Source organism: Alosa sapidissima, chromosome 11 (assembly GCF_018492685.1).
Source record: "Alosa sapidissima isolate fAloSap1 chromosome 11, fAloSap1.pri, whole genome shotgun sequence".
NCBI lineage: Eukaryota > Metazoa > Chordata > Actinopteri > Clupeiformes > Clupeidae > Alosa > Alosa sapidissima.
The window spans coordinates 4,426,529-4,439,186 of record NC_055967.1 but is presented as its reverse complement, the minus strand read 5'-3'; the positions used below and the strand labels follow the sequence as shown (position 1 = coordinate 4,439,186).

The 12,658-nt window shown below is 46.5% G+C and overlaps 1 protein-coding gene across 4 annotated transcripts in view; it reads left to right on the top strand.

The window, feature by feature from the left end:
• Nucleotides 1-12,658, top strand: part of ripor1 (RHO family interacting cell polarization regulator 1) — a 72,376-nt gene that overhangs the window by 35,051 nt on the left and 24,667 nt on the right. For 3 of the 4 annotated variants that reach the window (XM_042108736.1, XM_042108735.1, XM_042108733.1), the window contains exon 2: nucleotides 10,620-10,743. In XM_042108736.1, coding sequence (XP_041964670.1) covers nucleotides 10,646-10,743 — 98 coding nt within the window. In that variant the 5' untranslated portion in view covers nucleotides 10,620-10,645. Of the gene's footprint in view, nucleotides 1-2,292; nucleotides 2,458-10,619; nucleotides 10,744-12,658 lie in introns of those variants that run through there. The other variant, XM_042108734.1, reaches the window with a different exon arrangement.

Sequence of the window (12,658 nt, the reverse complement as noted above, 5' to 3'; positions counted from 1 at the left end):
AGCATCAGTCTCCACACTCTGTCTATCTGTCTCTGCCACTATAATTTCTAATAAAACCGCAGCCAGGGATAAAGCTGAGTTCGGCCGCGTCAGTGCTCATTTGCAGATTGTCTCTCTCTAGCAGTGTGACTGGGGACTGTGTGTGTGTGTGAGCGAGAGTGCACTGTAGAAGGAAATAACACAAAATGTCTTCCTGTGCATGCAAGTCCTGGAGCACTGCAGTTGGATGGGGGGAACTCATGAAAGTCATTAAAACTTAATCCCCACTGCAATCTGCATGCCCACAGAAGAAAGCCTGGGTTGATATAATTGCTGAATAAACATGTGCTTTCAGATCCCCTCTCGAGAGTGTATTAGAGAGTGAGGAAACGTAGAGGGGGGTTACGTGTGTGTGTGTGTGTGTGTGTGTGTGTGTGTGTGTGGTGGGTTGGTTGGTTTTGAAGATATTAAAGATCAGTTTTGCCCCTGGGTAAGCTTACTTTGCCATTGAGAAATGAACTAGCAAGGTCCTCAGGCTTGATTTCAACGCCAGTTGACCCTATGTGAGATGCCCCAGTGTCTGAACCATCCTCGTGCCAACCCCATGCCATCCATCTTGCCCTCCTCGTCCCCTTACCAACCTCACGCCTGTCCGCCCATTCATTCCCAGTGGTGAACCTCAGCCATGAAGATTTACTGCTTACAGTTATGGCTCTCCCTCTGTCTGTAGCTCTCATCCATTCTCTCACTTTTTGTCATGGCTGAACTTTAAGAACATTGGCAGCTTACCATTGTTGATTTGCCTCACTTTCACAACACTATTAGTTTGAAAGGAGAACAAATTCATGCCTTCCACGTAGCATGTTAATTAAGCAATAAGCCCCGAGAGGCCATAGGTTACAGTGATTTTAATACAGCTAACAGGTGTTGTTAGGCACGACATGCTGTTCTAAAATCACTGTAACCTATGGACTCGAATGGCTTATTACTCACTTTACTAATAAAACGGTTTCCACGTATCTGGCTAGATTTTGCAAAATAAAGGAACGGCAATGAGATATGTAATGATTTATGAATTGATAATCATTCTTCACCAAGAAATGTATTCCCTCTATCAGAATGGTTGCCAAGCAACGTCGAAACGCAGCAACTCTATTTTTTGTATAAATTTGTGGTAGCGCAGTAATATAGAACGAAATGTGGTCAACGTTTGGGGTTGTGCTGGGTTTACAATGACATTGAACACGATTCATCCAGAGCCCTAGAGAGGCTCTGGATTCAGCCAGTCATAATAGAGTAAATTTCAGTTAGGCCCACATAAAGTATTATAGCTAACACTTTGAGATCTGGGTTACTTTGATAGAGTAGGCTACTGATTTTGAAGCAGTTCTCTCTGGTTCTTGGCTTTTGTGGACAGAACAGGTACAGTATACAACCAGAATTGGACATAAGATTTGTGGGGACACACACTTGGGCAGGACTTGGGGTGAGGACTATTGCAATTGCAGAGGTCAGACAGGGAGGACACCTCTGCCATGTCCACTTCATTTTACCTTTTGTTTTCTAGTAGACCAGGGCTGGGCAATTAATAAAAAATCTATCACAACTGACATTTAGAGCCTCTTGTCAACTTGACCTTGCTCATGTCAATTAATTGGTTAATACTTTTTCCAATGTGTGTCTTCTGAATGGCCCCCTTAAAACAAATACTATGTTGTGTTCAGTCTTATTCCTTCTGATTTAAAGTCATATCACCCGGCCCTACAATAGACATAATATTATGACTTGGGTCGGTGAATCAGGGTTAGAGATGTTTCCTTTGATTGCACCTGAAAGCTTATATTGCAATGCTTCCAAAACTAATAAGCAAGTTAGTCATCTCACTTTCTGAGTCACAGTTTCACGTCATGTCTCCTAAATAAGAGCCCTGATTGTCTTAACCCTTCTTCTTGCACAATAGAGACAGCAATATTTATCCGTGTCCATGTGTCCAAGGTACATATATAGCTGAAATGTTAAGTGTTTAACGGCCTTTTAACTTATCATGAGGAAGCAATGCGCTGGGCCTTGCTTGGAAGAGGGAGAGGCAGGAAGCGTGTGATGTCAGAGTGGGAAGTGGAGAGGAAACCAGCGAGAGGAGGAGGTGGAGGAGGACAAGAGCTGCGGAGAAGGAGACCGCCTTCCCATTTCCTGGCAGCGCCTCCGCTTCTCTCTCTCTCTCTCTCTCTCTCTCTCTCTCTCTCTCTCTCTCTCTCTCTCTCTCTCTCTCTCTCTCTCTCTCTCTCTCTGTATGTGTATGAGGGAGGGGAGGCTGCCAGTGGATGTAGCCAGTCAAGGAGACACTGGTAGTCTTGTGGTTTTCGCTCTGCCCTTTGAAGAGGCTCCGAAAGAGCTGAAAGTATTTCTCACTGAGGTCAAGTCTTGCGGGGAGGAGAGGCGAGCTGAAATTACTGGCCAACATGTACAGTGGATATGGAGGTACCTTTTAACCTTTGACACACCTGACTAAATGCGTGTCAGCTCCTTGACTACCTTTACTCTGCTGCTCTTTGTAGTGTTTTCCTGTACTAGTAGAGATAGGGCTGGTTGCCATTGTTTTCTGATACTTGTGGGCGTAGCATTATCAGACTTCTTACTGTTGATTTGTAGACTCTGGTTTTTGTTTATATATTGTTGTGCACTCTCTAAACACAATGTTTATCTTAGGACAGTCTTGTAACTGTACTGTTTCCCTTGGCTCATATCTGGTTTGTGTTGTTTCTGGGTCAGATAGTGAAACGTTTTGTGCAAGGTTCTTTGTTTAAAGGGTTAGCTTCTCTCACTTTGGCTTTCCCAAAGGGTGTGTTTCCCATTCCTTTACAGAAAGGTTATCTCTGTTTTTGTGTGACCGTCTGCATCGCCCTCTTGGTTTTCAGTGTTTCCAAAAAATAATATTTTCTTAATTCACTCTCCTTTCGGTCACTCTGTCTTCCTCTTGCTCTTCTCTCTTTCTTCTCTCGTCTTTCTCTTTCTCCCTAAGTGTGAATTCCTCTGCTCAGAGTTTGTTCAACCCATGTTTGTCAAGGCTGAAGTTAGAACTAAGGGAGGGAAGGCTGAAGACACCCACACACACACACACACACACACACACACACACAGAGTTTCCCCTCACAGAAGTTTCTAGCCTACAGCCTTTTAAACCCAAAACACAGCCCATCACTAAACCCCCTCGATTGGGAGCTCCTGTGTTGGCGTTGGCCCTGTCTCAGGGGACTTTGAGGGGCTGTGGTTCTGAGTGTGGAGTGGAATGGTTGGCAGGCTATATGTTTCCCTTAGGTTTTCCTTTCAGTCATCAGTACTTAGGTTGTGTTTCTCTGGACCTCCTTAGTAGGGAGTTGTCAACAGGCTGTCCTGATGATTCTCCAACATCATCTAAGAGCTGTGTGTGTTAATAAACTTCATTTATTTATTTTATTTAACCTTATTTCCTCCTTTCCCCCCTACATTCACCACTTTACATATAGACACACACTAGCAACACCCAAACATAGCATGTTACCAAAGCCCTTTACCATGACCACTCACAGACCTTTCTATTCAATTACAAAGAACTGAGTCCCATCCTGTCAGCTCTGTCATCGTCCTGTCCCACTGTCTATCTGTGTGTCTGTCTGTCTACGTGTCTGTCTGTCTGTCTGCGTGTCTGACTGTGTGTCTGTCTATCTGTCTGTCTATCCGTCTCACTTGTCTACGTTACCTTATTGCGTTTCATGTGTTTTATTCAAGTATCAATTCACGTGGTGCTATATGATACGATTCCAGGGTCACATAAATGGTTGAGGTAGGACAATTGTATTTGCACTTGAAAAATATGTTACTTAAATAAAAATAAAGTTGTCCTCCGAAGAGGGGGGGGGGTGGTGGTGGGCCAAAAATAAGAGCTGTGTGTGTGTTTGGGTTGATGTAAACCAGCTAGCTGTTGTTGTAGAAGCTGTTCAACCAGCTAGCTGTTGTTGTTGTTGTTGTTGAGTGTTTCGGTTCACAGTTCTCTCTCACTGGGAAGAAGGGTTCCAGGGCCTTCAAGATGACTGATCGGATGCGGTATGGTCATTCAGATAGGGCATTCAGGTCTTGCTGCCAATTTTATATATTACCTTTTATTGTAATTATAGCCTTGTGACTACCACAGGCTGTTGAGACACAGCTCCTTGAGACATAATTTATCTTAATGTACAATTTCTTTGCATATGCCCCAGGAATATCAACAAATGGCTCAATACAGAAAACCCTCCATGTGAGGGGCTCTTTGTGTCTCTCAGGAGGATTCAAAGAACTTCTTTTGAGGATGGAACATTCTGATCTTGATCATTCCTGGTGATTCTTTATAAAGATTGTGAGAGTGTGTAGGTGTTATGATGTTTAGTAAGGAGACAAACAAACCCAGTGCATCCACTCACAGCCAAAGAATGCCAAGGGGTGCGGGCCCTTTTGGAAAGTCCAGGGCAATGTATTGCTGGCTACTGTGTGTGTGTGTGTGTGTGTGTGTGTGTGTGTGTGTGTGTGTGTGTGTGTGTGTGTGTGTGTGTGGACACTTTGAGGAGGGTGTGGGGGTGAACATGATGAGTGTGTTGCTTTCTTCAGCTGGTCTCCGAGAGAATGGAAGGAAGGGCATGCTGTGGGGAGCTGCTGTCGCCAGCAGCTTCAGGGGTTTCCACACCAGTCACATAACCTCTTGAGCCCCATGCGGGTCACTTCCTGCTTAGGTGGACAGGAAGCATCCTGAGAGAGCATCTATATTTAAGTTGGGGGGGCTGCAGGTGTGCTTTTTTAACGACTCTACGTCCTAATTACCACAAGAACTCCTTACCTTTCAAGATAAGGAACAGAGGGGAAACAAAGAAGAGCTTTTTATTTCCCTTTGTCCCATTTCACTAGATTATTACTCTCAGTTCGTCTATATTTAGTTACTTTATTGGTTAGCGTAAATCCGTCATTATTATTTTTGCTAGTCGTACTGAAGTGTAATTTGTCAGTATGTGCTTACCGCTGTGTTTTTCAAATTATGGAGTCGGAAAGTGAACTTGGTGACCTCCCTACTCTGTTGTCTGCCCCCTGGCTGTTTGTCCAATATATCCTTGGCGTAGACTGGCTTAATATTCAGTCTGAGGCCAGTACCTCTCCTGCTGCTAATATCTGACTTGTGCCCCCATGAGAGTGAACAGTAGACAACCCCCTGCCACATGCGTCTCTGTCATGACTGGAATTCAAACAGGGTGACTGACTCCCCCCCCCCCCCCCTCCCTTTCTCTTTCTTCCTTTCTTTGAGTACTGGCACCCTATCACTATTGATCTTCACCCCCCCCCCCCCCCCCCTCCTAAAATCAATGTGTAGCTAAAACCCCATGAACTAAACGTCCCATTTAACCACAGCATATGGAGTGCCAGAGTGCCACATTGGAACAAGTGTTCTAGCCTGAGGTGAAATGGCAGGCAGCTTCAGCGTCTAGAGCTTGCTGCTGTGCTGCATCCTGTGAGGTTATGCTCACCACAATGGCCATGTTCATGCATTACAGTACCCCACATATGTCAGCCACACAGCTGTGGAGTGTGTTTGTGTGTGAGGAGGGGTGCTGGAGCATTGGGTTTGTTTGTGAGCATGTGAGAGGGGCTGGCTTGTGGGTAGTAAGAGGCCACCATGGCCACACCCTGCTGCCCCCAGTGCTTTGTGTTCTAGAATGGTCCTGGAACGAGGCCAAGGGAGCCAAACAATGCCCACATACCCGTCCACAGGCTTCTGACCCACTCTGACCACACGCTCGCCCAATGGAAGCCTGTGGAAATGCTTTAACCCTCACCCGGAGTGCGTGCCCACTCATGTAACGCTCTCTCTCTTTTTTTCTGTCTTTCTCTCTCTCAATCTCTCCCTCCAAATCATTCATTCTTTCTTTCTCGTTACATTGCTCAACGTTTGTTCTTCACACCTTGTGTGATCCTGGCTGGACTAAATCCCTCAGTGGACCCACCTCCTCGTGGACAGGTAGGAGAGCCCCAGTGCTGACCAAAGAAGGGGGTGTGGTTGCTCATTACACTTCTGGTGGGTGGGTGGGGGGGGGGTCAGGTGGGGGCGGGGGAGGTTGTGGTGTTAGGGAGGGGGGCACGACTGCGGGCCCAGCCTGGCAGTACCATTGACTCAGCTCCGGTGTGTAGGGGGTAACTGACCGACTGCTCTGGACTCGAGGCTGAGGCGACGGGCGACTGAAAGGCCCCTGTCTAAACTGAACTGAGCTGAACTGCACAGGGCAGGAGAGAGGAGGGGGATGTGTCACTTGCCCGTGTCCTGTTTCCCTGGCGACTCACGGGTGGACGGGGACTCTAGCGAAGGTCGGTGTTTTTGATGGCAGGCAAAACAGTTAGCAGCATTTACAGCAATGACGTACAGGACTGCTGACAGCTCTCCTTTGTTGCTTTGGTTATGTCTCTCTCTCTCTCACTCTCTTTCTCTCTCTCTCTCTCTCTCTCTCTCTCTCTCTCTCTCTCTCTCTCTCTCTCTCTCTCTCTTTCTCTTTCTCTTTCTCTTTCTCTCTCTCTCTTTCTCTTTCTCTTTCTCTCTCTCTCTCTCACTTACATTGTCAATTCTGTTTTCTGTTTTGACGAAGAGAGTTCATTTTTTCCCCTTTCAGTCTGGACATCTCTCATGGTGATGAAGGAAAAAATAGGTTATGTCAACAGGCGAGGGGGAGGGGGGGAGAGAGAGAGAGAGAGAGAGAGAGACCGCTGTGTAAGAGTCTCTCTCGGCTGCTCCAGATGTTTTTATTTCTCTAGACAGTCTTCCTGAGCGGTGTTAGAGAAAGGAGGAAAGAAAAAGCTCCATGCAGCTTCCTACAGGATTGAGGCGTTTCCTGTGCCATGTGCTCAGCGCCTGATGAGTTTGTTCAGTAAGCCGGGCGGCTGCTGAGCTTCAACAAGGCTTTACAACTCAATTAAAGGCCACTAATTGATCAAGTGGGGGGTAAATGAGGATCTTGCGGATGTGATTAAATATCCCCCCCCCCCAGATTGACTGAACATTCATCTTTTATGACGGCCAACATCTAATTATGACACTGATGAAAACCCGGTAAGGGCTTTAGCCCACATTTCTGCATTTGGAATCCTTGGGTCTTTGATTAAGACTAATGAAATATTAATTGACCGCCAAGAGCAAGCTTGGAAGAAATGGGGTGGAATGGGATGGGTGCAGCATTTGGTGCCTTGGCGTATAGCTGTGGGATGGGGCCCTGTGTCCGGACTCACCAGGGAGCTGTGTTTGTTGAGACCGGCTGAAGCCTGTTTTGCCTGGAGGGGTGGTGGAGAATCAGGAAGAGAGGATTGGGTGCGGTGAATGAGATCAGGAGAGCTCGGGTAGGGTAGGTTGGAGTTGGTGTGTGTGTAGGGGGGGGCATAGGGATGTGGTGAAGGGGTCAGCAGGGCCTCTCTCAGCCTCCATCCAGTCCAACACACACACACACACACACACACACACACACACACACACACACACACACGGATGGAAGCTCTCTGGTTGTGGAGGTGGTATCTGTATGGAACGCCTCTCCACCACCCCCCCCCCACCACCACCCCCCCGCTTGAGCTAGTTGGTATGCTCCGCCATCCATGGTTACAGGGCAGAGAAAGGCCTTGTTCTCTGGCCAGACGGCCCATTGTGGGGTTGTGAGGTGTTGTCATTGCTGCAAGCGAGGTGTTGGGAGAGGGATGCAAGTAACGGTGCATGACTGGGTTTCCTGTCACCACTCCACCCTGACAGCTTTTATAAATAAACCGTGGCTCACTTCCTCAAGTCAGCGGTGGTGCCATCAGTGTATCCAAGGAGCCGCGTATCTCTGTTGATCCAAAACAAAAAGACACAATTATTTTAAGCCATGTTGACTGAGGCGATTAGCAGGACAAAAAAGCGCACTCTCTGCAATTGCTACATGTTAGCTACAGGGTATTGACCTCAGGAAGTTTGCCTAGCGCATCAGATTTCACATTATGAAAACTTTCTAACAGCCCAGATTTTTGTCCTTTTTTTTGATGACTGTGCTTTTTTTGGTCCATTTTAGGGAAAGTAGAAATAGCTTTTGTAGTTCTGTTCATTAAAATGCTTGGAACGTCTTCTACCCACCCCGGCTGTCTGGCAAAATACCCTGCAGCTCCCTGGTTAAGGGGCGGCTAGTGACGCCATTCACACTTAATGCAAAACAGCAGTTCATACACACTTGAGCTTGTGTGGTCATGGTGTGTGCGGGCATGTCCGTTTGTGTGTGTTGTGTGTGGTGGTGTTGTTATGGCAGTTGTTACGACAATATTATTGCAGTGGGTTTGTTGAGTTCTGGTAAGGATTCGTTTTTTTTTTTTTTTTTTTATCTGATCCTCACACATTTCTTCTCATATACATCTGAGCTTTGGCTTCTGACTGATGTCTTATGTGCTAATATGTAGCTGAAAACCCAACTGGCCTTTGGTAATAAGTAATGAAATATCCCTTCAACACGTCTCGAGTTACCCGTCTGATGCCTTTGAGGATGGTCAGAGCACTCTGGCTGCCGATCTGTGCTCTGTTTTCCGCACTGCCTAGTTTGACCTGGGAGACCTGAGCTTTTTTATTGAACTCATTATATGTCTGTGTTTCTGCGTTTAATACATGTTACACAGCTCGGGTTCAGTTCTCTTTTATTCCTTCCTTTTATTTTTATCTCTACTGATCTCTACGTACACTTTGAATATATTATTTTTTATTGGTATTGCATATTCCATGTGTATTGTTGTTATTATTATTGTTAATGATTATATTATGTTTTTACTACTACAAGGCTTAATATTACTAGTATGACTAGCTGATCATCGGGTGTAGGCGGGGTTGTAAATCCTTCTTGGAGTCCCTTCCTTTGGTTTGTGGATACCAATGTGAGTGTGTTTCAAGGGCTGGCAGATCCCGGTGTCAGTGTGTTCCAAGGACAAGTGGATCCCTGTTTGAGTGGATGTTAAGGGCAGATGGATCCCTATTGGAGGATCCCTGTGCAAGTGGGATCCCTGGTTGGATGGATCCCTGTGCGAGTGACTTTCAATGGGTAGATTGCAGAATCTCTGCATTCCAAGGACGTGAGCTGGGTGGGTCGAGGCTGCAGCGACAGGCCTTGTTTATAAAAGAGCCTGTTGTGAACAGGAGGTTGGGCTGTACAGTCCCTGTCCCAGGCTCAGCCTCTGCTTCTGCCACTGCGTCCCCAGATTAGGTCATAAGGACGTCCGCAGCGATTACTCACAATGAACTCTGGCTGCACTGGCAAGGCACTGAGGAATTATCTGGTCTTGGGAAAACAGGATACTGTCCTTCTTTCTATGTTTCTGTACATACTCTCTCTCTCTCTCTCTCTTTCTTGTGCTCTCTTTTTCTCTCTCTCTCTCTCTCTTTTTTGTGCTCTTTCTCTCTCTCTCTCTCTTTTTTGTGCTCTCTTTCTCTCTCTCTCACTCTCTCTCTTGCTTTCTCTGCTTTGCTGTCCTTCCTAGCACCCTTCTATCAGTTTTCTCAGCTTTTCACACACTCACTCATATTTTAGACCTGTGCAATACCTACTGACTGAGAAGCAACACTTTTGTGTGTGTTTGCTGTCACCTTGACTGGATCATCTGATCCTGATTGTGTGTGTGTGTGTGTGTGTGTGTGTGTGTGTTTCTGTGTGATTCAACACACACCCCTCAGGAAGAGGGTGGGATTCTCTGTGCTCTTGTTGGAGACACCAAAGAGACGGGTGTGGGTGGGTGGTAGCGCCCCATCATGGCTCTGTGTAGAGGAAAGGCAGGGAGGAGGGGGCAGGAGGGAGAGGAGATGGGGCAGGAAGCGTTTGTTTGACCTTCAGGGCCTGGAGCTGGGGCTCTTCAGAGGAGGTCACAGCCTCCGCCATTCCCGTCAGTGCCCCTCGCTAGCTGCCAAGCTCCTCTGCTCCTCTCCGCACCCGCACCCATCAACACAAGAGCAGTCGCTACGGGGTGCGCTTGTGTACAAACAGATCACTCCGATTGTTGGGACAGAAAGATGGTCAGGCCAGGAGGAACGGGACAGGCCTGTGGCATGTTGTTGGGGTTGGTGCGTCAGGATGTTATTTTTCTCTCTGCCCCTGGTAGGAATGAGGAGAAAAACAATCTTCTGTCAGAGCGAGGGAATGGTTCTGATGTTCAATCTTATGTAACGGTTTCAGAAAGTGCTCTGGCTTAGTGGGGTGCTTTGATGTAAAATAATTGCTGTTAGTCTGTAGAGGCTTCTGTCTGTGCGCTCTATAATCTCATGGACTTTTACTGAAGGAAGAGACACTGAAGTTTCTTTTCCCTCCGATAGACTCATGGTGCGATGAGCCCAAAGTGTATAATGAGATTTTAAAGGGTTCTTTCCTGGAAAAAAGGAAAGAAAATAAAAAAGGTTACATAAGTTCTCGATCAAGGACAAAGCCCTTGAAACATCTTCCTCAGTTTAATTAATAAATATATTTAGTTCTCTGTGATGTCTGGTTCTGAACCACTGAGCAGCTGTGACTAATACTTCCACGGTGTAACCTCAAATGTTTTCCCTCCCTCCATGAGTGCGACCTCTAATGCCTTCCCCCCTGTCCCCTGTGTTGTCTCTACAGGGAGTCCCTCCAGAGCTGTGTCCACCATGTCCCTCTCCGTGCGGCCTTCGCGCCGAATTGTTTCCCGGTCCATCACTAGGAGTCAGTCCTTCGCCGGAGTCAACTCCTACGACAAACCCTATAGGTGAGAAACCTTACCCAATAGACGGCAAATACAAACACCCCAACACTAGCCACAAAGACCCACACAAACAATATGCACATAATGCTTTCATAAATGAGCCAAGACATACTGTCACACACACACACACACACACACACACACACACACACACACACACATGCACACACATGTGCTTTAATCAGGATGTCTGCTGCTAGTTCCACCTGACAGGATGTCCAGCAGAGCTTGTTTCCTGGCAGTAGCTGACAGAGAGAGAGAGCAGACAGGGAAGAGAGAGACAGAGAGAGAGAAAACAAGGAGGAGAGAGAAAGAGGGAGAGAAAGTAAAGAGAGGGGGAAGAGAGTTGGGGTGGAGAGGCTTTTCCTTCGTTCCTGAAAATGGTTTCTGTAAAGACTCTCCTAAGGGTTATATAATATAGCAGTCGACAGGGGTGAGTTAACAGAGGCCAATAGTAAAGCAGGTCTAGAGTACCCATATCTGAACATACACATCCATGTGCTGGTGTGCTGGCTCAGCCTTTTACTCTCTCTGTTCAACTGCAGTGATGTCTTGTCTTTGACATTAACACAGCCACTCAGAGCAAATAGGGATATTTGCAGTGGGGTGTGAAGGTGTTTATAGTTTGTTACTCTGTGTGTGTGTGTGTGTGTGTGTGTGTGTGTGTGTGTGTGTGTGTGTTGCAAGCGTGCATGCATGTAAAAATGCATGTTTGCATCTGACAGTGTGACCTGCTCTGACCCCATGTTAAAGCAAGAAAGGCAGGAATGAAGAATGCTGTCATGATTTATTAATGGACCGTTTTGCCATCCTCACAACAAGGCCAACCAGAGTCCATGTTAAATTCAGGGAGAGAGGGAGCAGAGATGGAGGGAGTGAGAGTGATACAGAGGAAAGAGGGAGGGAGGAAAGGAGAGGAAGTGAAGGGGAAAAAAACTGGCTGGAAAAGGGAAGTAAGCAAGGATGGAGCTGCAGCCAATTTGAGAATGTTGCTGTAGCTCTTTTCACAGACCAGAGGAATGCTTAAAGGTTATGCTAGGGCTTTGATTACAATTGTGAAGTTCCGCCTTACACCGAGTATGCATGGTTCTATTTAGACTAAAACACTAGCTTATGAGCTACAGTAAATAATGTGAATTGATCCATTCAAATACATGTAAATGGTGAGATTGAGTAAATAAAGAGGTGAGGAAAGAGGAAGGAAGGGATCGGTAGACAGGGGAAAAAGTTGTGATGGAAACTTTTTGCGTCTCTATTTCAGGACATCCCTAAACAAAAGCTGGCTGCGGCTGTATTTAAAAGAGACAGGTTGCCGGGGCAATCGTTCATCTCTTTGCTTTATTCCTATTGAGCTGCGAGTCTCCTCTGCTGAATGAATGGAGGCTCGTATCGATCGGCTCTTGTGTTTCTCAGAAGAGCTATCGATCTGTGTTTTCATGTGAGGTTGCTGATGTTGCCCCTGATGGGGGAGCCCTGACTTGCATGTGTAGGGCAGCGGTTATTTTCCCTGCAGCCTCAGACTGAAACACTGGACCGGACGCGTGTCAGGTTAGGGCTGGGATCCGCTTCGTCATTAGCTCCTCTCTAGACCTTCATGGAAGATGTTACTGATCGATTTCAGCGTTCACACATTTAAGTGAATTAATGAATGCATTACATATACATGCTTAGGTGTCTGCAAGGAAAACTAGTACAGAGATATCCCATCCCCTGCCAGACATGTACACATAGACACACACACACACACACACACACACACACACACACACACACATACACACATACACACACAGACATATACACACAAACACACACACACACACACACAGACATATACACACACACATACACACACAGACATATACACACACACACACACACACACACACACAGACATACACACACACACACACACACA